At 39.3% G+C, this 27,340-nt stretch overlaps 1 protein-coding gene across 2 annotated transcripts; it reads right to left on the bottom strand.

The window, feature by feature from the left end:
- Window positions 1-1,567: 1,567 nt before the first annotated feature.
- LOC109032889 (uncharacterized) lies at window positions 1,568-26,064 on the bottom strand. Of its 2 annotated transcripts, none has more exons than XM_072296645.1 (3): window positions 25,998-26,064; window positions 8,730-8,784; window positions 1,568-4,650 (listed from the first exon to the last, which is right to left on the bottom strand). In XM_072296645.1, the coding sequence occupies exon 3, from the start codon at window positions 4,604-4,606 to the stop codon at window positions 4,292-4,294; it is 315 nt and encodes a 104-aa protein (XP_072152746.1). In that variant the 5' UTR covers window positions 4,607-4,650; window positions 8,730-8,784; window positions 25,998-26,064; the 3' UTR covers window positions 1,568-4,291. The 2 variants fall into 2 exon arrangements, with proteins under 2 accessions (XP_072152746.1, XP_072152745.1); XM_072296644.1 differs by lacking the exon at window positions 25,998-26,064 and adding an exon at window positions 13,621-13,775.
- Window positions 26,065-27,340: the final 1,276 nt, after the last annotated feature.

Genomic DNA, 27,340 nt, shown 5'->3' with positions numbered 1-27,340 from the left:
TAAAAAAAATATAAATGGAGGAAAAACAGTGTTGCAAACTTGCAAAATTGGCACTGAATGATCATCGCTTTTCCTCCGAATTCCGTGCGATTCACCAGGATTGTTCTTCAAAAATGTATCCCTTTAGTCTTCCAAAAGGAAAAAAATAATTTAAAAAAAAAAATCAAAACAAAGGACGACTCAGTAAAGTATCTTAAAGGAAACTCTGCGTATCATGCTTCGATAATTTTTTTTTGGTTTTTTCTTGTTTTTTTTTTTTTTTTTTTTGTTTTCGATGATCAGCAACTTTGTAATTCATTTAAATTGTGCATTTCTCGGAAAATTGGCAATGTTGCGACAAAGATCAGTAATGATTTACTTCATCGGCACAATCGTCAAAGCTGGAACTATAAGTTAAGGTATAAAAAAACAATCAAAACTTCAGTTAGTGTCGCATGCGACAGATACTGAACGAATTTCAGTAGAACGCCTGGATGCAACTATTGGGGCTGCACGGATGTCTTTGTTGCATACGCACAGATGTGAAGGCGTTTTGACTTCAGACACTAACCGCCTCACCAGCGACGGCGCGGCGTGCCGTTCAGCGTGCACTGACGCCTACAAACCTAAGGGGATACTTCAAGCATTGCGCAATGCTTGAAGTATCCCCTTAGGTTTGTAGGCGTCAGTGCGCGTTTCGAGCTGACAGCACGCCGCGCCGCAGCGTGCCTTAAACGGACTGTTAAAATGTAGGCAATTTGACATCAAATTCGAAATTAGCGACTCAAAAACAGTACTCACGAAACTTTCTTGATCTTTTATTCATTATCCGACTTTTTTCTTTCTATTTTTGAGTTCTGGACCATAGTGCGACGCGACGCTGCGCCTCGTGCCACAAGTGAAGTGGTGAGTGCCTGGATAGTCAAAACGCCTTCTCTTCCGTGCGTATGCAACACGGACATCCACGGAGCCTTAATAGGTGCATCCAGGATTTAAAATGAAATTTGAATAGTGTTCGTCGCATTTGACATTATCTAAGGGCCATGTTGACGGCGCGTAAGTCCGTAATCACAGATCTCGTTTGCGGTGTCTTTTCCGCCTCTGTGTTATTTTCTTAAGGAGAACAAATTGACATCATTCCTTGAAGTTTTTGCAGAAGTTTCTTCGCACAGAGAAGAAAATTCACGGCAGTTTTAAAGAATTGCCGTTGAGAAGTTTTCCGTTTATAAAAAAAAAAAAAAAAAAAAAAAAAAAGTATGACAGGAAGTCTGCGACGTCGCAAACCGAGTTATGTGATAGCCGACCTACACTGTCGATATAAGTATTATATTGGTTAATAATGTCCAATTGTGCTTATTTTTTAAAAAATAATAATACAAATTTCTCTTTGAAAAAAAAGCAAAACTGTTGGTTAGTGTAGTGGTCTGGATAGGTTTCCCTTTTTCCTATTTTTCTTCTTCTTCTTCAAAAAAAGATAACATGAGATAACTACACTCTTTTAGCGATTGCCTCGAGAAAAGAACTTCTTACCTGATTATAGCTATCAGACAGAGACACTTAGAAGTGAGAAAAGTATATGAAACCAACATCGATTCATTCAATTATTATTCACGTGTATTACAATGAAAGTACAAATGATGTCATCCTCCACAAATCCATTGTAACATCACATATTTAATTATGAAACTTACAGCTATGACTCGCAAAATTTACAAAGCGTAAAGATTTGACATTTTTGATCTTTTTACAATAGAGAGGTTTATGATGAGCGTTGTAGTAAATCGAGAAAGTTACTACCAGTGGTAGATCAACTGTGGACTGAATTCGTGAATTTTTCACCGAAACATTGTTCGGTTGAGAATATAAAGGTATCACGCTATAAGTTATCGTTATGATTTTGAAGGAGTGGTTAAACTACTTGAGATGACTAGAAATCGAATATATTGTTGAAAAATTGGCAAAAATATCAACCTGCAAGTTAAATGATAGGTGCCAACTCTCCCCATGGAGTTTACGTGGGTACTTGTTAAAAAAAATAATCCACCACGTGAGTATAGGTAATGTCTAAAGGAGAGGTCAAACAATATTTAAACTCAATCTTTAATATTTTGATATTTTATAATCTTTTCTCCAACATTTTGACAAAAAAATTAGTCGATATGTCTCTGAAAGTGATGTGTTGTTGGGGTTTTTTTTTTTTTTGTGTTGGTTTTTTATGAACGCTTTAAAAATATCATCATTGGATTCTTTTGGAGAGAACCATAATCCTAAATCTTTTGATTTTTTTCTGCAGTATCATAGAAAGTATGACTTTGGGTCATAAAAATCCAAGGAATTTTGTGTTCCGCATCTCTTCTCAATGGTTGCTGCAAGAATATTATGTTTAAGATGAGGTAGATTTTTAGATGCCTATCTTAAAATTTAGTGTTTTTACATAAATATGCAGCTGCCTTTTTTACAACGCACTCATGTCGCCGAAAACTATCGGGCCGAATTATGGTACAATACTATTTAAACGGTGTTACTTTACTTCATACCGTAAACATTTTTTATTTGACGGTGCGTGTGTAAAAATGAACCGCAAACTTTTATCTAGTTGATAACATATTCTACTTCATAAATACTTAAAACTACATATTTATAATTTAAAACTAATTGCACTCAATAGCATTTATATCACAGTGCTTTTTAAGGAACTTTTTCAATCTAAATCCGTCGGCGCAATCGAGCCATTAATAGCTCAAGCCGTGGGCTGGAAAAATGTCTTCCTGCCAATCCTGCCATTCCTTGCTTATTTGATAGGCTGATTTTACGCGGTTGTATTGCGTCATCAACGGAACGTGTTATCTTCCAATCAACGTAATATTGTAACTTTAAAAAATTCAAAAAGAACACTCTAAAAAGGTATACTTACTCTTTTGGATGGAATGTACATTTTTAATTCGGTGCAAATAACAAGGAATCAAAACGAACTCGGCTTACCTTTAATTCGCGACAATTTATGTAATTGGAAAATAACAAGTTCCATTTTTATTTAGACGATAATTCCTAAATTATTGGGACGTTCATTCAAGTGCTCTTTTCAAAACGATCATTCGAATCTGCCTTTCTATCGCCAACTACTATGGCATTGACCACTATTATGACAATATTACATTGCCTCTCTCAACAAGATTCTTTTACTCTCATAGAAATGAAAAATAATAAATTCCTAATATAGGAACCTGGGCATATGTAAGTATTTAATGTACTTGCTGATGATGCAGATAAAGCAGCTGCTAGGATCAGAGGCAATGAACTACCTGTAAATTGCACAATTCTGAGCTTTCCGTGGTCATTTTATTTAAAATATTCCTCATTTTTTGCTCATAAAGGAATTTCTTCATGTTTTGTCGAAAATAATGGTCATAAAGATTCTCCCAAAGGTTCTCTAAAAAAAATCCTTAAATCCCTAAATTTGAGCGGTTTTATTGAAAGAAAAAACTGTTCCATTACAAGCAATTTTTCAGTAAAAATGACTTAAATTGAGCAGTATTTCAATATTTTTTTTCTTTTTCTTTATTTTTGTATCATCAAGTAATTATTCATCAAAAATTACTCAAGATTTATTTTTGAATCAACTGTATACCGCTCTCCATGAATAATTTTTGGTAAAGGAACGTAAAAGTCCCCAAAAACATTAAATGGATTTTTAAACTTACTTCGAGACCTTGATGATATTTAAAATTGGTCATTGACGAATCTTCAAGTTAGTGACACTGGGTTTAGTCTACTTAAATGTGTTTAAAATCATCGATATGTATTCTATGTGCGGGTGACTAGTGCCCCTCTTCAAATCAATTGGACGTATCTCTGCCAAACGGAACTATGTGCAGTTAGACATGAACCCTGAGATCCATAAGAGTAAATGCATAACAGGGCTCACGTCATAATGCCCATAGTTCCGTTTGGCAGAAATACGTCCAATTATTTATTATGACTTTAAATGGAAGGAAAAAAGTATTTCCAAGTCATGACCACAACCATTAACGGGCGAATCTGAACAATTCAATGATAGGACACGCGATGGCTGAACAGATACTTAAGAAGGAATAAATAAATAAATGCCCACAGAATCAGTTGAAATTGCACGGAAATTGCACTACCTCTGATCCCACTAGCTTTCCATACTGTCAAAATGAGATTCCTAGAGTTCTAACCGTTTCAAGTTTTAAGTAAGAAACAGATATCAAACGAGAGCCTGCAAAATTTGGGATTCGCAATGAATCCAAGATTCCATAATCGTGATCGCTTGCTGACCCGGAGATACGAATCAAGGGCAGAAGGGAGCTGCTGGGTACGGAATTTTACCGGGAAAGGCGTAAGGGTCCGGGTTCAGAACTTTGCAGAGCGCGTTGTACTTCTCTTTGCCTGATCTGCCTTGCCGGGCAGGGTACTGATTGAATTCGCCACCAGACCTGGAACCGTAACCTCCGTAGCCCCCGTAGCCTCCGTAACCACCGTAACCTCCGTTGCCTCCGTAGCCCCGAGATGGGTTGAAGAGCTCGTCCCACCAGGTGGGAGCTGGCGCTGACATCACTGTTACCAACGAAAGCCACAAAGCGACAACGATTGCAAGCCAGTTCATGATGCTGATTTAATTTCGTCTGCTCGTTTGGCACTACTTTTAGTCTGAAACAGGAAAAATTTCAAGATTATGATTGAAAATGGTCGATTCCTGGAGGATGTATTCTACGATACCTTGAAAACTGAAGGCGTAATGAACAGTATCTTTTTTTCAAGAACTAGGACCAAGTGAGGGGCTTGGAGGACAAGCCTCATAAGTGCAGTTTTTGAAAAAATTAAGATATTAATGATTTTAATTAAAACTAGTCTTAATGCATTTTTTGAGAAAAATTCGCTACCTAATTCAAAAGTATAAGCATGAAAAAGTCAGTTTGAACTTTTTTCCGCCATAAGGATCCATGTGATTTCAAAACTTCAAACACGTGTTTCTCGAAATATCAAAAACTGCACTTATGCGCCTTGATCTTCAAGCCCCTCAAGTGAAAGTCCCTTGTCTCTGCAGATTTATTTTATTCCAAGAGAACCGAGTTGTGCTAATTATTTTTAAATTACATGGAATTTGCCAATTACCACAGAAGAAATCTACTGAAATTTTCAAAGGAATCGGTATCCTTTCGTAAAAAAACAAATTGCACACGACAATTTGGCAAAATTAGATGTTGCTTGGTTCTCTCTCAAGAAACTTTGTCCAAATGGCAGTGTCTCTGACCTCCACACCCTCTTCGTGTCTACTTCTTCTTAATGTCCAGTCAGAAAACGCCAGCGCCCCCGCGGGCTGATCATTAAAATTGATAACCAAAGCTGTAGACAAAAGAGACAAAGAGAAAATGGAGCAATCCTACTGGTTTTAATGGGTGATTCCTATAGACTAAGGGGAAAATGACTGACTAACCATAGGATCCCTTGCGGACTGTCGTTATTTGGACGTATTTCTATTAAACGAACCTAAGCGCCATAGGGTGAGGAAGGTAGAGGGGGGCTTGGATTGGCGACGGAATCGGGCGTCCGGCTTATTCCGTCCTATACTCGCAATGCTTTTCCATGGCGCTTAGGTCCGTTTGACAGAACGCGCTATCCGGGATTCTAAATTCCTCAAAAGGAACTCAAATTGGCGCTTAGTTTCCGTTTGATAGAAATACGTCCCTTTAGTTTATTACTTACTTCTTTCGTCCATTGTAACCACCCTCTTCCACCGACAGGATCCCTACATTTTCTCTCGTCTTCTTTGCCTATCGCTTTGTCTATCAACTTCCAAAATCAGTCCATTGACTAAAACTCGCCATAGTGACCCATGGATACCGAGCAAAGTCGAATCACGGATAAAGGAACTTGGACCGTCGCGCCGCGCCAGGTGGAGGTGAGAAATTACACCTTGTCTTCGCACTCAGAGCAGTAACATGCGCATTTCCATAATCGGGAAGAGGCTAAAAATATGTAAAAGATCATATTTCCGGGCGGATTCCTCGCCCGCGACCTCGAGATCCTGGAGACTCAATAGGCTACACCCATAGTTCACCCGCTCGGCCACGACCATGCAAGGTGAGTGAGACATAGGTCGATGGCTGGACTCAGACTCCGTAAACACTCATTCTTGTATCTTAGGTTTTACAATTTTTACTAATATTTTATATGTTGAATAGAAAACGAACGAATATTATTCCTTGAAATTCGCTTCCTATGCTTGGACATTCCATGGACATGAGGAACTTTCATTGAATATTCCTTACAGAAGAAGAACAAGGTGGAGAAATGGTGCTGGGTCCACACCATTTCGCGGGGAAACAAAGCCAAGAAATTCCAAAAAGAAATTCCAGAAAGAGGGTTATTCATATAGGCGAAAAATGTACCCAGCCCGGAATGTACGAAACTTTGTGAGCTGATAGTACTAGTTGAGAGAGGCTTATCCCTAGCTCCGTTTTTGCAGGAACCCCAGGGAAACAGCGTTGCCATTTTTTAAAGTCGTAACCTTCAAACACCCATAACTTTCGCAGAAATGCAGTTACAGAGCTCGTATTTATACCAAAAGATGCAAAAAATTACGTTCTATCGACCAATGCCAAAGAAATTTTAATTTGACTCCATTGTTGCCACGTTTTGGCCATTTTTTTAATTTTCGTAATTATTTAAAATCACGTTACCGCCTAAAAAAGTGTTTGCGGTTGGTGGGGATTGAATAAAAACCTGTCGGAATTATTGTTCGTTCGATTCCGCATCCATCGATATATTATACTTTTCTGAGAGACTTAGGGAACACGAGTTATAGCGATTTGAAAATTCGGCAACACGCCCTATACCCCGATATTGACGCTCGTTTAGGTACGTTTCGCAACTCCGTGTTAAAGCAAAACGCCTAGAACAAACAAAATTCGAAAAGTCAGTTCATGTTTTGCGCTTTTTTGAAACTTTCACATGATTTTTAGGAATTCAAGGAGCGGCGGTGTTGCCGGTTTTCAATGAAAACCACCGCTGCCATCACAATTTAAAGTAGTACTCATTTAATCTTATCCAGCTACATTTGCTAACCTAAACTGACCATTTGCGACATGGTGTTGACAACATTGCCTAATTTCCGTCGGAATTCGCGTAGAGGCGGGGTTGCCAGTTTTCATGGAAACCGCCACCGCAATCACAAAAAAAAATGTATTACTTATTTAATCACGTTCAGCCTTATTCTGTAGTTGGAATTGTTTATTTATCGGATCGATGGTTTCATCTATCTCTCTGCAACGGCAGTGGTGCCTGACAGTACCGAGATATCGATATTGTATAGAGATCAAGAGCAATGGATCTAGGCCCCTCGCCAAAACTACTCATCGGACCGCTTGAGTGATTCGGTAGCTTTAAATTTCGATATCTCGTTACTGTCGGTCACCACTGCCGTTGCAGAGGGATAGAAGAAACCATCGATCCGATAAATAAACAATTCCAACTACAGAATAAGGCTGAACGTGATTAAATAAGTAATACATTTTTTTTTGTGATTGCGGTGGCGGTTTCCATGAAAACTGGCAACCCCGCCTCTACGCGAATTCCGACGGAAATTAGGCAATGTTGTCAACACCATGTCGCAAATGGTCAGTTTAGGTTAGCAAATGTAGCTGGATAAGATTAAATGAGTACTACTTTAAATTGTGATGGCAGCGGTGGTTTTCATTGAAAACCGGCAACACCGCCGCTCCTTGAATTCCTAAAAATCATGTGAAAGTTTCAAAAAAGCGCAAAACATGAACTGACTTTTCGAATTTTGTTTGTTCTAGGCGTTTTGCTTTAACACGGAGTTGCGAAACGTACCTAAACGAGCGTCAATATCGGGGTATAGGGCGTGTTGCCGAATTTTCAAATCGCTATAACTCGTGTTCCCTAAGTCTCTCAGAAAAGTATAATATATCGATGGATGCGGAATCGAACGAACAATAATTCCGACAGGTTTTTATTCAATCCCCACCAACCGCAAACACTTTTTTAGGCGGTAACGTGATTTTAAATAATTACGAAAATTAAAAAAATGGCCAAAACGTGGCAACAATGGAGTCAAATTAAAATTTCTTTGGCATTGGTCGATAGAACGTAATTTTTTGCATCTTTTGGTATAAATACGAGCTCTGTAACTGCATTTCTGCGAAAGTTATGGGTGTTTGAAGGTTACGACTTTAAAAAATGGCAACGCTGTTTCCCTGGGGTTCCTGCAAAAACGGAGCTAGGGATAAGCCTCTCTCAACTAGTACTATCAGCTCACAAAGTTTCGTACATTCCGGGCTGGGTACATTTTTCGCCTATATGAATAACCCTCTTTTGACTCTAATTTTAATTTTTGGAATTTCTTAGCTTTGTCTCCCCGCGAAATGGTGTGGACCCAGCACCATTTCTCCACCTTGTTACTTACAGTTTGGGCCACTTTTTAGTGTTTTTTTTTTCACAGGAGAAGTAAAGTTATTTTGTCTCATCGATAAAAAGAGTAACTCGCAATAGAGCAGGCCCTAGACCCATCGATTTCCGTAAATTGAAAAAAAAAAAAAAAATAATAATAATAATAATAAAGCAAGGTAAACCGCGGCGTGTATGTGAACTTAGTAACTGGCTTATTTCCGATCAATCTAACAGCACATGATCAAGACTTCTTTTAAAAAAACTAATACAAACAACTTAAAAAAGGACAACCTATAAACATATGAAGCATTACATACCTGAAATGTGATTAAGAGCTTCTTGACTCTCCTTTATTCTCCAAACTGACTATTTCTGCAACATAATTAAAAATTTAAGGAATTATTCAATTGAAACGGTAAAAAAAAGTGAAATAAGTTATTTAATGTTAAACAATATGGATATGATGGCGAAAAACGTTACTTTTATTTATCAACTCAGTAACGAGGCATGATTTCCTCTACCTTATAATCGTTTGCTCGTACAAGTAGAAAAGTTTTGGTAACGTTATGAAGCAACGATTCAGAAACGAATAATCAATATTTATGACTGTTTATAAAGAAAGAAGTCTTAATATCGAAAAACACAAAATTTAGAGAGTTGCAACCTTGTAGGAATGAGAAAAGCATTCGCGCCTTCAATTATTTTGTATGCAATACGCTCATCCAGTGAGCATGAATAGTTGCAATCAAACGCTACTATAAAACTTCGTAAATGTGCAATGGCGCGGCGCGCCGTACTTTTCGTAAGATGACAGCAGTTGGCCTCACCCGTTTAATCTTACTTAAAACAATCAATGTATAAATCAAAACGGATTGTCTCACCTACTGTTGGCTTTTTACAATAGAGGTAAATGATCGTTATGATGTAAAAACATTGATATCGCCAATTTTCGATTATCATCATTATGATGGATTAACACAGCTATCGCTAACTTTCGGTTAGCATCATTATGATGAAAAAAATTGATATCGCCAACTCTCGAGAACCGCTGATGCGCACGTATCGAGGGGGCTTCATGTTTTATTCTTTTTGCTTAAACGAAACGCAATATTACTTTCCTTCAAACATTTTTCAGCGCAAGACCGATTATCAAAGACAACACCTTTCAGTCATCTGAATGATAAAAAAAAATGTCAATTTATTCAAGGATTGGGATGATCCAAAGGAAAAAGGACCTCCGTAGGGAAATACTTAAAATCGAGAAGTTTATAGCTCTATTTAGAGGGGCATTGGGCCAAATTTTAGCGCCAATAAGTCAAGTTAAATCGGCATTGAGATCGTTTGAAGTTTGCAGCCCAAGAAGAATAGTTTTAAAATAGATCAATTTTCGTCGGCATGTAATTAAATTTATAATTCCTATCGGTACGAAGTGAGCTAGAAACCGGTCCAACAATCTATCGGGGCTGCTGGATGATTACATGTTGAAATTTGAAAGTATGAGAATTTTTACCCGACTCGACTTTAATGCCTCCCCGCTCCCATAAAAAATTCGACCCCTTTGATTATCCCTATTTTGTCAACAGACGGTAAATTTTGCGATTTTACCTCCCAGGAGATACAACGACCTAGTTAAAACGATTTTATGTGGTCATGGATGCCTGTTTTTACTACTAATTTCTTTCGGTTCAAGCGTTTTATCAGAGCAGATTCGCCGCGGGCTATGCCAGAGAGTTCAAAAGATTCCCGCCGACATAAAATTTGCAGATATCGATGTCACATCCGTTCAGCTGCTGGTACTAAACCCAATATGGAAACAAACTTTAATAAACCACTAAAGCGTTCTCTCCTCAGAGAAGACACGTGAAGATAAAGCTCTGGTGGTAGTCAGTTAGTAACCAGTGAGGGGGGGGGGGGGAAGGAGATCAGTGATTAAACTCGATGCTCGTTCATTAGCGGATCCAGCAAACTGGCAACATTGTTTTTGCTCCATTAAACCTATGGAAATGTATCGATTCTCGGCGGGGCTAGGTCCTTCAACAAGGATCGATTATTCAACGCATGTTTAAATTGGGAAAATCCAGTGTTGCCAAATCGCTGGATTCGCCTAAACTGTTGATTTAGAGCTCACTCGCACCATTCATGTTCCACTCTTTAGGAACATTCTCAGCATAACTTGGATTTAAATTAGTGCCTGAAGGAGGCTTGCCGCTAATTATAGCTAGACAAGAATGATTCTCTAAACTCGTCGATTAGATGTCCCGATGCGAGCGATTTTTGCAGCAATTGTGGTTTGATTAAAATCTAATCATTTAGGAATTTTCTAAAAATTAGGTTCGAAGAATGCGTTAAACCCTATGAGAGTAATAATTGAGTGGGCAAATTGACCTCACTGTTCATTTATTTAAATTTAATTTGCGGATGAGGAAATAAAGAAATACTCCAAAAATTGTGCTAGGTTAGTACAAAACTTTAACAATTCAACATACTTATACTTAGACGGAATTTTTTTGCGGAGAAAATAACAATTCGGCAATTTTTTTCTCGCTTTTCCCGATCTCTAAAATCGGTATGCACTCACGCTCCTTTGGCTCCTTTCAGCCCTAAAGCACTTACATGTGTAGGGAAACTAATGGTACATGCGTTATTTCTAAACTGAGCCTGAAATTGTAATTCCTGATTGCAAATTGCGATCCAGATGCCCTATAATCTGAGAGGGTTGAATTTATCCTGATATTTTAACGCGAAAACAGTAATAAACATGCGTTCTCCTCCTTGGTTAGAAGAAAATAGTCTGTAACGGACCTCCATGTCCAGAAAATTTTTTGACAATCACTTCCGATTTCGTAAAGGAATTAAAAGATATATTACTGCATTATCCATACGTATGAAATAATTTGCAACTCATATTTTTCGTACAAACAGGATGGTGAACAAAAGAGAAATAAGAAGAGCCTCTCCCACCGTCAGTAAAAAAAAAAAAAAAAAAAAACCGAATATAATGGTAAAAAGTAATACAAAAGTGACTGATCTAATTTTTGGATAAAAAATCACCATTCTTTGCAAAATTTTTTAAATCAAACCACTTTCCCTTTTTTCCCCTCTCGCTATCATACACCCTTCCACTCTGTCATACTCTCCTTTCCATGGTAAAAATTGGCGATAAGAGCTGCGTTTCAAAATACCATAGGAATTCTTATAGCCGGCTAAAGAAGGCTACAGAAAATCATATAGCTGGCTGTAGAATGCGGAGAAAATCATACGTCCGGGCTATACGAAGCGATAAAAAATTATGGAGCCGGGCTATAGTTCCTATCGCCGGGCTTTACACTTTATCGCCTGGCTGTTGCTTTTTCGCCATCGATTATAAAAGGCTACAAGAAATTGTGTAGAAATTCGTGTGCTTTGGAAATCATTAAGTCTGATACGGAACCACCTTAATATTTACAAAACACTCATTATATTTTCCTTTAATGCATATTTTTTTTCATCAATTAAAATGAGAATAATCCATACAGGATGTACAAACATTTCAAAATCATGAGTTGAATAACGCTGACTCCGCCAGATTAAATATTAGAGCCTAACACAAAGCGGAGCGGCGACGCACTGGCGCCTACAAACCTAACAGGGATACTTCACGCATTGCGCAACGCGTGAAGTATCCCTGTTAGGTTTGTAGGCGCCAATGCGTGTTGCGCGCTGGCTGCCCGCGCGCCACGGCGCTTGAAGCGACTATTTCACACCAGAGGTATTGCACAGTATCATACGAAACTGAAGGCGCTCTAATATATTAGGAATGGCAGGCATCCATCAAAAGTACGGAGCTTTCCTCGCAAAATAAATCAAGATACTACGGCCCAAAAAGAGAGCAGTATTCCAAAAACTCACTAAGTCCTAGCATTCGTAATTAGTAACGTTTAGCATACACTTTATCGCCTGGCTGTTGCTTAGTCGCCATCGGCTATAAAAGGCTATAAGAAATTGTGTAGACGGCTGTAGAAGCTATTGGAAATCTTACAGCCGGCTGTAGGTCTGTGGTATTTTGGAACCCAAATTCTACTGCCAATTTTTAGCAGGGTTTTTTAACTAGTATTTGTGAACACCAGGAGGCTCACAAATATTGGTTAAAGAAGGGAGGCGCATTTAACGAAAAGCTAGGTACAAGAGATTGATTACTGGCGTTTCATGCTGTTTATAAAACAGCTTCTCTTGCCTCTTGTTTCGCGAAACAAACTATTGAATCACATAAGAATAACAAAATATTGACGACCTCAGTTTGTAAATTAAAGCATTATTGTCGTAATCCTTGATTTTCTCAGGAATAACAGCTTTTCTTTCGCCCTCTTACGCTATAACCCACGCCTTTTACCGCTATCGTTGCCTTTTCCTGTTTCAAGAGGCGCTCCCTTATCTCTGCCATTGTACTACCGAAAAAATTATTAGAATTCCGAGTGCTGCTATGGATTGAGAGTTCATGAAAATAACTAATGAAATTGCATAACATATAGAAAAATACGTGACCGTCCATGTTGGGAAATTGAGGAATTCTGGTGTTAGAATAGTTTTGGGTCGGTCTACACTATTTTGAGGAGAAAGCAAGGCTAAAAATTCCAAATCATCACTACCTATTCTACAACATTGTTACTTACAGTTCGAGCCACATTTTTAGTGTTTTTTACTTAAGGAATGATTTTTTTGAAAATTTTCACCCGTTTTTCCTTCTCCGCAGTATGCCACTTTCCGTCCCCTTTCTCTCTTTCCGCTTTTCTTTTCTTATTTTTTTTTCTCTCTTAGAAGAGGAGAGCCCGCTTTCTCGTGCCCGCCATCATATCGGCGAGAAAATCAATGCAATTCCATAAGTGTCATGAATTGAGTAGTTGAGTACGTAGCTTACCTTGCTTCCTGTGAAACAGAACCCTACGCCTTTAATCCCCCCCCCCCCTACACACACACCTTCGCCCTCACACACACTGACACGCACAAAAGTTTAAAAAAAAATAGAGAGAACAAAATAATCACCATCCTAATTAGTTAAATTAGGTACTGGCTTTTTCCTCCTTCTCACTATGCTACCCTCCATCCCTCTTATCTGCTTCCCTTCACCTATTTTTATTACGGGGGCACGTACCCTCTTGAACCCGCCACCGCACTGGCGCGAAAATTAGTGGAATGTCAAGTGCCATGGATCGAATATGAACTAGAGCTTACCTCGTCGTCTGTAAACACCCAGAGCTACGGCCGTGGACACTCATTTTGTCGTCTCGCGCCAGTTTCCGTGAAACTCAAACTCAGCGCGATGGATTTTTCTCTCTCTCCACTAGCTTCTTGTGTTGCTTGAGTGCTTTCGGTCATTGAGACCAGCGAGAGCATCGAGGAACTGAGAGGGGGGTGGGCTCCGAACGGGGGAGGGGGCAATGTTAGCTCGGGGGGGGGGGGGGGTGGCGAAGGGGCATTAGGCCCGGACGCGACCGCAGACGCAGAGTGAAATTCTGAGTGCTGCTCACTCGCTAGATCTTACTTTGTCTCCGTTGCGGTCCGCGCGTAAGCTGATCGACGTGAAAATACGTTGCCGTCGTCGGGAAAAACGCCGTATGAGCATCCCAATGTTGCCACATTTCATCGAATGAAATACTGACTTTTTTAAAAAAGGTACCTCCGAGGTGGGTTCGTTCCCGAAAAGACGCACAGCCAAGTGAGTTGACTTTAAATGGCTGATATCGTTTAAATATCACGCTGAATACATTGAAAATGTTTAAAACACACGCCATAACACACAGTGCGCTCCGTTGGGATCGTGATTTTTAAATTTACCGCCGAAGAGAGCGCTTATTTGGATGTATTTATGCTAAATGGAACTATGTGCAAGCGGAAGATGGGGGTGTGCTCGTTAGTTGAGGGCCATAAGAATGAATGGGAATGTAAAAGCGCCAGTGACGTCAGCGGCAACTAACGAGACTGGACACGACGGGGAGAACGTTGGCGGGACTCTTTAACTCATGAGCCCTGTCCAAAACGCTCTTGCCACATGCCCATGGCTCACCAGTTAGCGCTCAGTTCCTTTGATTCAATGTCAAATCCGCTTTTTCATTTTCTCAAAAGGAACTACATCCACTTTTACATTGTTTCTTATCCAGCTCACCACGAGCACACCCCAACTTTCCACTTCCACATAGTTCCTTTTAGCATAAATACGTCCATTTCTGAGTCGGCGGCAATCAGGTTAGCCCAAAGAGAGATTTAGGAGGACTCAACTCGAACGAACAAAAAATCTCGATTACTGTTACCAGTTTTTCGAATGTACGGTTTTAAGCTTTTAAAATAATGTTTTTGGTATATCACACTATTTTTATGGTATGAAATCATAAGAGTGACGCGTAACGCATAACGCCTGAGGTTCGAAGCGCTCCCGGGGGGCTGGATCGTGCAGCGATCAGAGGGCATACCCCCTAGTTCAGAACACAGAAGCAAAAACAATGCTTCAAAACAATCAAAATCACACGTGAGAAAGATTGATGACCGTGATGAAAAATTCCCACGAATTTAAAAATTTGATTTGAAATAAATAAATAATAAATATATTTTAAAAAGTGTGACACGAACTATGTGCAAATTGTGAGTTCTGGAGTGTATCGTAGGCATTTATGATTTGCTCAATGGAATTATCGCACAATCCTAGCGCCACACAGCCGAATCAGTCGGCTGAAACCCTGTTCGCAGCAGCTCTTTTCAGAAATTCGCAAGATTAAATTCCGAGGAAACTCCTTTGAAAAATTCAAGGGGGCAATGAATAATATTTCCGAGAAATTCCCGTTTCACCGGAAGAAATTTTGCAACGTAAGAATGTTTACACGGCGTTTGTCTTCAGCACGGTAGAATTACACATCACTCGAGAGATGAGAAGAAATTATCCCGTTTTGGAAGGAGTAGTCGCCGCGAAACGCGAATGTGCTCTTGTCCAGGGGCATCGCAACATTAAGAATCTCAGACCGCCGATTGAGCGGGTCATTTGGACGTATTTAAGCTAAAAGGAACTATGTGCATAGGAGTTGCGTAGGATATAGTTCCTTTTAGCATAAATACGTCCATTTGTCTGATTGTCGCCTTGTCTCTGAATATTGTTGAGGGGCAAGCTAGCGGGCCTCCTAACCCCCCTCCCTGCGAAGACCTCCAAAAACTCTTCAGTGCTCCCCCACGCCCTAAGAAATCTGGCAGAGGGCATAATACTGCCTTGCTAAGGAAGAACGCCGTATGAACATTCGAGAGTTGTCAACTTTCCCCGGATAAAACATGTATTTTTGACGAAATTTAAGCATATTTTCCCTCGAAATTTTAGGACGTTTTAGATTAAATCGCGAACACAATAGTCTGAAAAATGGGAAGAAAAATATTTAAAATTTCCCCAATAAATTTGTATTTTATCAGAGGAAATTTGGCAACGCCTGAAGGTTCATACGGCGTTCTTCCTTAGCACGGCAGCATACAGCACAGTTTCGAAAGAAGTTTTGGGAGTAATAGAGGAATTGAGATGAAGGTTGCGGTTAAATACGGTTTCAACAGCCGATGGTGAGATCACATCACACTCTCATCTGGATCCTGTACTGCAAATCCCTGTCATCGCTTTATCAAGATAGAAAGAATGTAAATAAGAAAGTGAGCATCCTTATTTCGCCAAAATTTACGTGGTTTTCTCTCTCCGTGTGAGTATAATATTGATATTTTGAAAAAAACATTTGTTTTGATTCATTTTTTATAATTATAAAGGAAAACAAACAAAGTAAGAGAGGATATTAGTATAGAAGTACCGCAATTAAGAAGGTTTTATCTGCTTTTCTTTTTCCTTTTTTCATCATTGAGAAGTACAAGTTATTTGAATTTTTGAGAATATATGTAATTTCTGTGAGGAGAAAATTTCTTCAATGTTTTTAACAAACAATGAAAAAATTGGTATTTAGACTTAAGTTAGACTTCTTATTGTTTCTACTTCATGATCTGCAACCGTGAAAACACGGTTCTGCCACAAGTGTATAACGGATCCATAGAAAATTTAATAATGTTAAAAATTATTTTCCCAACGAACCCGACGGTGAGTGAATTACAAATAACACGTATGTAGACAGTTGACTGCGTTGTCATCATAATATTTTAACTTTATTTTTGATGACAATATCATGCAACCTTAAAATTTAACACACAACTTTCAGAGGATATTCTTAAGAGGGCAATGAAAAATCACACAGATTTCCTGCATTAAATATAATCTGGTAGGTAAGTATCGCTTAAAAAAGTACAATACATTATCAGACAGTGGTGTGAATGGATGCAGACAATATGCAACATCGCAAACCAGAAAAAGTGATTTCGTAGTATCACCACCTATTTTTTTTTTCTTCGCGGCAGACCCCTTCTAGAATCAGAGGTACCTGACGAATGATAGTTGGATCTTTTTGATTCAGCGCGAGTTCTCATCAGTGGCGAGCTTGGCGAATTATCGATTGATCTGCCATTTAAATTTATGGAAAAGGATCGATAAACAGGGTGTTTCCAAAAATCACCTTAATATTCGATATTTTACCGTAGTTTCAAGTGGAGAAATATCGATTATCGATCATTCATGCCTCGCAACTGGTTCTCATGCCATCAGAGATAGATAGGACGACCGGATTTCCCGTCTCATATCCTATCCTCTATGCTCCTCTTTGACCTAATATCGAGAGTGGACTATTTATTTCAGATAAGTATTACTATTGACTGTACCGTTACAAAATTACAGATGTGCGTCTTGTTACGGCATTAGTGCATACATCCATTGTTTCAGCAAATTGGCAACATTGTTATTTCTCCATTTAAACCTACGGGAATGGATCGATTCTTAGAGGGGCCAGTTGCTCCGACAAGAATCGATTATATGACCTAGGTTTAAAAGGAGGAAATCTGGTGTTGCCAAATTGCTAGATCCACTTCTGCATACATCGACGGTGAATGTCTGCAGAAACTTAACTCGGAAAATCCGATTTTTTAGAGAAGCAAGAAAATTGTCCGCATTCCTCATCTTAGAAGGTAGGGGGGCCATCACTATCGAATATAGCAAGAATAAGATACTTTTTAAGACTTTAACATCATTTCGAATGATATTTCCGTGTGTCACGAGAAATGGCCAAAAAACCAAACTACTTGTTCCTAGAAGGGCCAACACTAAAGTGCCAGATACGTGGTTTGATCATTACTGTTTCAAACCCATATTTGGCCGATTTTGACTGAATAATGACTTGAAATAGAGTTTAACAGGACTCCAATTAGCTTCTCCGAAGGTTCATTTGGGCCCACAGCTGAATGGAACATCGCAATGTGGATAACTAGATCAAAAAAAAAAAAAAAAAAAAAAAAAAAAAAAAAAAAAAAAACTTACAACCCCTTTTCCCTAGCGCAAAATTTAATGGATAAAAAAGAAACCGGCACCTCCAAAAAAATTTTTTTTTGCGAGGAGCTTCATAATCTTAAAGGAGGCCTGTCATTCTTAATATGTTGGAGCGCCTCAATTATGTATGATACTGTGCAACGCCTCTGTTGTGAAATAGCTGCTTGAAGCGCCGCGGCTGGCGAGTGCGACTAGCGTATTGGCGCCTTCAAACCTAACAGGGATACTTCACGCATTGCGCAATGCGTGAAGTATCCCCGTTAGGTTTGCAGGCGCCAGTGCACGAATCGCGCTGGCTCCGCTCTGTGTTAGGCTCTAATATTTAAGCTTGTGGAGTCAGCGTTCTTCAACTCATGATTTTCAAATTTTTGCACTTTCTGCATGGATTATTCTCATTTAAATTGATGGAGAAAGTAAAATATAAATTGAAGAAAAATATAAAGTGTGTTTCGTAAATATTAAGGTGCTTCCGTGTCAATTTAATGATTTCCAAAGCACTTTAATTTTTCCTTTTATATTTTTTGCTCCTCATGTGCTGCAGTATACTGCACGCGAAAACCCTCAAATTTAGACGTATTTGACTCTAAATAATCGATTTATACAAATGGTTGAGGTGATTCGGCATCCATTGAATCACGTAGCCCAATGGGGCGATTGATAATAACTTGCTTTCAAGTGCACTTACTGATATATACAAAGGCAATTTTGTTTGCTTAGTCAAACCGCAATACATGTTCCCTTGGTGAACACCGAATTTTAGCCTCGTCACACAATACAACTTCAAAATTCGATAAGTGAAAGTGTTCATGTGCCGATAAAACATTTAAAATTTGCTACGCCGAGACTCCTACCTGTCAAGCAATCAAATTTTCAACTAATATAAGGGTTGAGAGGACTCCCTTGGATGCATTTTTCCCTCCCGAAGGATCTTACGGGTAGATCAAAATTCCTCGGCGCAAGTGGGAACTGAATTGTCGCGATGTGGGTTCCAGCGATTCTCGGCCGTGTAAAAGCGTGCAATTATGCTGTTCGCTGTCAGGGAACCGGGCATCCGAACTTATTTTGACAGAGATTAGTTCTGCCTTGTTTGGACACTCCATCGCCCTAAGTGAGATATTTTGAATGGCTAACAGAATTCGAAGGCCGCTTTGAGCGCAGTGTCACGTCTAAGCGAACGCGGAGGTGCGTGTCGCTGGTGCCGAGTAAAAACCACCTATCTTCGCGGGGTTTCCATGGGACTTACGCGCTTCTTGCGGAGCGGGGCGGTTCTCACCGCTCGTGCATCGTCGATGTCGCCGCTGCAGGCGCTGCAGGTCGCGGTCACGGCCACCCAAGACCCAAGACTCCACAAAACGTCATTTCCTAGACGAAAGAACGTAACTGAATTTCAACGATGCAAAATTTTCATCCGCAAATTTTACTTATACCGGACAACTATTGGGAGTTTCTGACGAAAATTTCCTCCGATTTTTCTTCGGATTATACGCTAATGTCAGCAAAATTTTGGACTTGAGGTGCATAGTCGTGTTTTTGTGAGAAACTGAATTGTTTGAGTCAATTTTGTAACCTTGGAGTAGAGTTACGTTCCAACGAAGAGAAGTTTAAAAACGAAGAAGTAACAAGTGGAGCGATGGAATTCAAAACATCTGAAGCGTCATCAGGTACTGCTAAGATTGTACATGGTGATACGCACTGCAAAGAATCCCACAAAACTCCTCCTCATTCAACTTTTTGGGGATTTTTTTCTTTATATTGTTTTCTTTGCCATGCGAAAAGGATTGTTCATCTTCAGCCTCTGGATTCTCGTCTAATAACTGGAACATTTCCACAATTTTCACTACGTTTGATGGTGTACCTGTATTCCGTATTCATGAGCTTTTAAAAAGTGTCATAAAGGCAATAGCGTTACACACAGATTTCTCCAGAAAAAGAAGGGAGAAGAAACGAGACGGTTTGGTGCGATATTCCAACAAGAAAGGAAAAAAAATGGGTTTGATTCGTGTTTGTGACTTTCATTTAGGTTTTAATCAGAAGGAATTTACCGAAAAGCATATTCATGTCTGCAGAGTTACTCTTCTGAAATACCTAAAGAATTTTTCCCGCCAAAAGTTGTACCTGAGTGCATTTATTTGACTAGGACGAAAAGCTGACCTTCTGAAAAGCGTTGAGACGCAGTGCTTTTAACTTTGACCTTATATAATTTAGAGCTGATTCAATGTGGGATGGTTCCTCCAGGTAGAATTCGATCCAAGTCAAGTTGAACTAGTTGTCAGTTAGATTTTTGATCAACAATTTGTGTTCCTGATCTAAGGATGGGCTCCATTTAAGGACACATTACGCCATACAACTCACTAATGCACTTTAGTGGGAAGTTCATCTATGAGGCTCGGGAAATTAATTAAATCAGGCATGCTTAGACAACCACTCACATCATGAGATTATAGCTATAATTTTAGAAACCTGCTCTAAAAATTCACTCTTCCATTTACAGGATAACCCGTTATGTACTGAAGTATGCACCAAGGGGCCGTCCGTAAATATAACTTCACCCATTTTTTTCAATTTTTTGACTCCCAGTGACAGAATCAAGTGACTGGAAACAGTGAGGAAGCTCGCCTCTCGAAATAAAATTCGATTTGATCAACCATCCCCTCCATTGGGGAAAATCATTTAGGGAATTATCATCGGCTTTACGGCTGGAGGAATATGGAAGGAGGGGGAGCTTTCTTTGTAAAAAAAAGAAAGAGAAAAAGAAAAAAACGACACGTTTCAATCGTTGGGTCGCGTTGGTTTGAAAGGCAGGACAATAACCGCAACGTGGTCTAAGCGAGGCAGAGGTCGTTCTCCTCAATATTTTAGCACCAGCAACTTCGGGATTTTTTGTAAAGACATACCAAGTGATATTTCATGTAGACTGCATTCATATTTAAATGTTAATTATGAGTGAGTATGTTTCGAACACGTTTTGAATGTTGACCACGCTCAATGTGAAAACTGTAGTAGGCAGGACTGATCGGACGACAAAACGAAAAGCAGAGAGACCTGCTGTGATATTAGCGCGACACTCAGGAGGGTCAAGGGGTCAATTGAATTTGGCTGGGAGTTTCGCGGCCAAAAATTGTCAGTAATCTGATTTGACGTACAGTTAGGCCAAAAAGGGTCTGTTGCACGTAAGGGCACAGCCAAATAATTGAACGTATTTCTATCAAACGGAACTATGTGCCTTATGACGTGAGTCCTGTTATGCACAACATATTCTTATGGGTCTCAGGGCTCATGTCTTAATGCACATGGTTTCGTTTGATAGAAATACGCCCAATTATACACTTTACGGGTGAATTCGCACAAAAATCAGGTTAGACACGATCAAAAAAGTCTAAAATTCACTCCTTAGAGCGCCATCTACGTATTTTATGACACGCTTTTCCAAGTTTCCCGCGTTTGCGGGCAGTTTTTCTCAGTCACCGCCAATCAAGTTTGTACGGGCGGAGGAGTAAAAGAAACTAACCTGAGTGAACCAACGACTTCACTAACTTTTGTCTACTGTACGATTCCCATAGATTTCAAGCGTTTGTTTCCTTTTCTCTCTCTTTTTTTTGCAAAAAATAGCTTTAAATCGATTTAAGTATTACGCAAGGAGAGTTTATTATAGTTCGCGAGATTGTTTATTTATTTATTTAGGTAAGTAAGGTCTCTATCCTGACAGCCGGTTACCGAGAAAACTGCAAGCATACACGATCAATTTGAAAAAGCGTGTTATAAACTGCGTAGATTGCAGGCTAAGGAGTGGATTTCAGATTTTTTTGATGTGCCTAACGTGATTTTCGAGCGAACTTACTAACTGAACGTGTATTCAGTTAGCTGTATCTCTTGCTTGCAAGAGCTCAGAGACACGTCGCGATACCGATCTGACTGAACCTCGAGCAGAGGGGCCTTGATTCGCCTAGCTCGGTAGGCAATCTAATAAACGTCAACGCATTCGAGGTCACTGACTGTCAGGGGCTGTGAAGACTGAAATGAGTCAACCTGGTTGTTTATGTTCCCAGCGGAGGTTATAACGAACATCATGTTCTCGTGACCAGTGTGAACAGGGTTACAAAATGTTCACGGATACTTCACTATGTTCACTGTGATACTTCATTATGCTGAAATAGTTTCTTATAATGTCATTGAATTTGCAGGAGCTAAGTACGTAATCTGCAAAGAATATCCGAAAATTCGACAAGGGACTATCAAGTTTAACTGATGATGCTTTTATCCTTTTTCCAAAATTCAAACTTAGATTTTTAATCTTTATGGGCTTTCCATGAAATAGTATCCTAAAATGATTTGAGAGTAAAGGACCCATTCAAACAGCGCACATGACAATAAGGCAGCTGTAGAAATTAAAATTAAGTGTTAGAACTTGTTTGTTTTGTTGTAGATATTTATGGAGCCAAGTAGAGTTCAAATCGACGGTGTAAGTCGGCAAACACATAACTCGTTTGCGATGTCTGAAAATCTCCGCCTCTATGTTATTTTTTTAAAAGAGAACAAATTCACATGATTCCTTGAAGTTTTTGCAGAATTTCCTTCGCACAGAGAAGAAAAATCAAGGCAGTTTTAAAGAATTGCCGTTGAGTAGTTTTCCATTTAAAAAATAAAGTATGACAGTAGGTCTGCGACGTCGCAAACCGAGTTATGTGATTGCCGACTTTCACCGTCGAAATGTTAAATGCAACGTTGCAAACGGAGGCACATAAATCTCGCACTTTGGCCATCAATTTGATTTTTCTTAGTCTTTTCAGGAATCCTTATTTTTTTTAGATTTTCGGTTTTTAAAATTTTTTTAATTTGTTTAAAATTTCAAGCCTTTTTCATTGGAAAAGAAAAGAAAAAAGGACGTAGGAATGGAGGGATTTGGAAGACAAGGCGCATACGTGCAGTTTTTGTTACTTCAAGAAATACGTGTTTGAAGTTTCGAAATTACGTGGATCCTCATGGCGGAGAGCAAGTCAGAACTGACTTTTTGATACTTAAAAATCTGAATTCGGGAGCAAATTTTTCACAGGATATGCATTACGGCTAGTTTTACTTTAAATCATTAATATCTCAATTTTTTCACAAACTGCACTCATGCGCCTTGTCCTCCAAGCCCCTCAGTTGGGATTTTGTAACACCGTGCTCGAGGTACGTACTTTCGTGCTTTCGCCATCGATACATCGATTTTCAACGCGCATCGACTGGGTTCATATTCATTACATGCTTGTGATGTGACTAACAGTGATTCATGCAGCCATCAAAGTATGACTCGCTGGAAGCTAATAACAATTCGAAATGACGAGGACACATCGCGGAAAAGGCTCGCCAGCGCATGGTGACGCCACCTGAAGATGACGAGCAGCGCTATCGTGTTACGGAAAAAACCCGTAAGTGCATCTCTGTATGAGACTTGGTTAGCATACGCTGCAATGCGTCTCGAGGCTCATCCCGGACTCCACTTACGTCTCTTCTCCGTAACACGGAAGAGCGAAGAACGCGGGCCAGGCTGTGGGACACGCGTGACCGGCCTTTGCCCCGGGATCTCTTGGCGTGCAAAGAACTCAACGTCTCATACATCAACATCCCCATTTGATTAGATATCCTTTTTTATACTGCTGCGCTGAAGAGGCGCCAGGGATGCAAAATAATATTTCATTTTGCTGAAAAGCGAAATTTCAATATCACTGAAAAAAATATGGTAGATTTTACCATAGTCTGACACAGTGATAAGAGTATGGTAATAAACACCAGACTCAATGGTTGCATTTACCATATTATGGTGAGAATCACCAGAGTTCTGGTGAATACTACTATAATTCTGGTTATTTTCACCGAATAGTATCACTGTGTATTTAATCAAGTAGACTAATTATAAATGTTAACATAATTATTTTCAGTGTTCCATTGAATTTCGACGATTTATCAGAGGATGCGTATCGATGGTGAAACTGCAAAAATACGTACCTCACGATCAGTTGCGGTATTTAAAAATCTCCTACTTTATTTTTTAAAATAAGACCGAACCAACGTCGTGGCTTGAAATTTTCACTGAATACTCTTCACATAAGATGAAAAATCACCAAAGTTCTCAAGAAATGACATTTAGTCGTTTTTCATGTGAAAAATAAAATATGACAGGAAGTCTGCAACGCCGCAAACTGATATGCGCGTTTCGGCAGTTTCACCATCGGTATGCAACAGTGCTAGGTCGTTTTTCTTAATTTTTTTTTTCCTACATCAAGTTTTCCTAATACTTTTTTCCCACTCATTTTTAGTCCCATTACAGTAAGTCCTACGAGTGAGACGTCCCAGTGGCTTTTTTCCTAAGGGTGTTTGTCCCCATAATTCAATAATAATTGAGACGGGAACATGAGTAGAGCAGAGGGAAATGTTTCGGAGAGTGTAAAATTTCCTTAGCGAGCCAAATAAAAGCGCGTGAACAGGAGACAACACAGTCTGAGCCTTCTATACCCTCAATACAAGGAAGAGGATACTCCACTACTTGTGGGTATGCGGCCACAACTTTAACTTGTGAGGTGCCTATGTTGTTTTTTTAAACCGAATTTAGGACAAACGGCCCTAGGAAAAAAGCCAGTAGGACAGCTCACTAGTAGGACTAACTAGGATGGGACAAAAAACAAGTAGGAAAAAAGTATTAGGAAAACTTGTAGTGGGAAACAATATTTTAGGAAATATGACTTGCCACCGTATGGAACCCGCAACGATGGGTCACGAAACCGTGAACGAATTTTGATGTGCGAACACTTTTTCTGAAGATATAAGACGCGAAAAACAAGATGCGCTTATTAAAACTCGACAAAGTAACTCAGAAATCGAGAAATGCACAGTTCAAAAAGCGCAGCTTTTCCGCAAATTTAAAACGCCCCGGTTTCGCGCCGAACCAAATTATGCCATCCAGCACCAATCAGAAGCGAGCAAATGTCTCTACGACTTCCGTCAGATATCTTACTACTCCTACTCAGCGTTTGAAAATTGCAAAGGAAAATACTATAACATTTTTTTAAAACAAATATTGTGTCTAGATATATTTAAATTCTTGGTTCCGAAAAGGGGCTAACCAGAAAAAAAAAAATAAAACTCCGCTTACTGCGAAAAAGCCCAGGGAATGGAATACCTGGATATACACGAAAAAAAGTTTCTGGTGTTAAATAACTAGAACCATGCGGCATTGTAAATGCTGTATTGAGAGATGTCCGCTACTTTTGTACATTGTTCAAAAAATACATGGCTAACTCCAAAAATATGTCCCTCCTTGTGCCCAAAGGAAAAAAGATTTCAGCTGGAAAACTTGAAATTTCGGTAATGCTACAACTGCTTCGTAGCGCGTTTTGCACAAATGCTGGACAAACGGTTGTTAAACAAAACCGGACTTGTAATTCCCCTCTGTTTCGATAAAGTTCAACGTTAAAGAGCAACTGAAGTTGCATGAAAAAATACCTCTAGCCAATGGTGGTAATCGAAATTTACCGGGACGTATCATAAAAAAGGAGGAGCCCGGGACGGTTAGGAAAAATCAATTTTCCACAATCTTTACCATGGCGGGCAGTGCCAACGCGTGAATGATCGATTATCGATATTTCCCCATTTGAAGCTATGATGAAGAATCGATTATCAAGGTGTTCGAAGCGAGCACCCTGTTTATCGATCCTTTCCCATAGGTTTAAACGGCAGATCAATCGATATATCGCAAAGCATGCCACGACGCTGATCGCGGGAAAGTGACTGACGGAGGTCTTGTAATCAGTTTATTACTATTCACTGGAAAAAAGAAAAATCGCGGGAAAGTGACTGACGGAGGTCTTGTAATCAGTTTATTACCATTCACTGGAAAAAAGAAAAAATTGGATCTGGAGTCCAGACTCTTAAAAACATCGACTAGAAAAAGTAATCTTGATTCAATCAGAATCTTGCTTAAATCAAGAACCAAACCTCTTAATTTAAGCGGATTTCGTTTTGATTCAAGCAAAAATCCGATTGAATCAATGGTATTTTTTCTTGTCAATGTTTTCAAGAGTCTGGACTCAAGATACAATGTGTTTTTTTTCCAGTGTTGTTAGTTGAGAGTATAAGAGCTAGGTTCTGTGTGCATGCCATTGTAAAGATAAATGATATTGGGCAATATACTCACAAACAACAATCTAATAAAAAACAGGAGAACTACTGATCAAATTGAAGAACAGAAGAGCCACTGAAAAACCTGCTGCCCGGTTCATGGTTAAATACTCATCCAGTGTGCGTAACCTTGACAGAGAACCTTTCCTACGTCGGAACAACGGTCGGTCTCGAAGGAAAACACAGCTTTACCTTTTTTGGGGGAGTTGGGGGGGGGGGGGGAAGGATCGATCAAAAGAATCTTGTTTGACTATAATATCAGACTCATTCTCATACTGCACCTGTAAAACTCGAAGCTAAAAAATGTGTTAACTTTAATTTTCTTTCATTCAAAGGAGTTAAGCATATCTGACTTCATTTTGCAAGAGAGCACCTCTAATTCTGGCTCATTCATAAAAGCACTTACCGGCATTGGGAAATTAATGGCACATACGTTGTTTCTAAAGCGAGCCAGAAATGATAGTTCTTAATTGCAAATTATTCTTAACGGCTTTACGCTCATAAAAATAGTTGTGTTCTCGTGTTACTATTGGTTAATATAGGAAGTGAAGCACAAACGAACACAAGTTTTGTGTTGATTTTGGTACCGTTTGTGGTGAAGTTAGAGCAGAATACAATGAAGAGACAGGGAAAATACATTCCACCGATCGCGAAGTTCGTATTAACCACTCGTTTTTCATTGAAAACTGGCTGACATTTTCTTTTGGAATTGTCAACCGAAGGCTGAGGTTATTTTGTGTTTTACTTTCCGTATTAACCAACTTCTATGTTAAAATTTTTCTCAGTGTAGAATTTTATTCAACTCATGCGAACCTGTCTCTCTCGGATGATTCCTCCCTGAGAAAATGCTCCCTTTCCCGAACTGGCGGGAGGTTGCAAATCTGAGGGTGTCTAATTTCTGGTTCATTCAAAATAAGTTCCTAGTGTGATTTTTGCAAGAATTTTAGGTAAAAAAATATTATTTACGTCTCATTAAGGTCCTCTTTTGACTTAATCTTGAAATTTTTGCATTCAATAAATCACGAATCATTGTGCCTACTTCTCATGTCTGTGCTTCATCATTTTTGTCCAAACGAACGTTTAATTATTGCAAACAACGTGGTCAGTTGAATTTTCAAACTAGCTATACATCACCCAAGAATCAGCTCGAGCCTAAGTTAAGTTCCGAGTAGCTGATGGATAGACGCTCCTTCATTGCTTCGTATTTGAAACGGCGGCACAACCAGGCAGTTGCCACTTCCAGCACACTAAGGAATGGCTTTCCGTAGCTTTGCTCACAAGGAGCATCAATTTTCCTTGTCAAGACCAAATGGCAACTGCGCGGAAAAGTCTCGCAGTTTTTAACTCATGTCAACGCGC

This window comes from Bemisia tabaci, chromosome 2, assembly GCF_918797505.1.
Source record: "Bemisia tabaci chromosome 2, PGI_BMITA_v3".
In the NCBI taxonomy this organism is placed as follows: Eukaryota; Metazoa; Arthropoda; class Insecta; order Hemiptera; family Aleyrodidae; genus Bemisia; species Bemisia tabaci.
The sequence above is the reverse complement of the archived record's forward strand: the minus strand, read 5'-3'. Positions and strand labels throughout refer to the sequence as shown.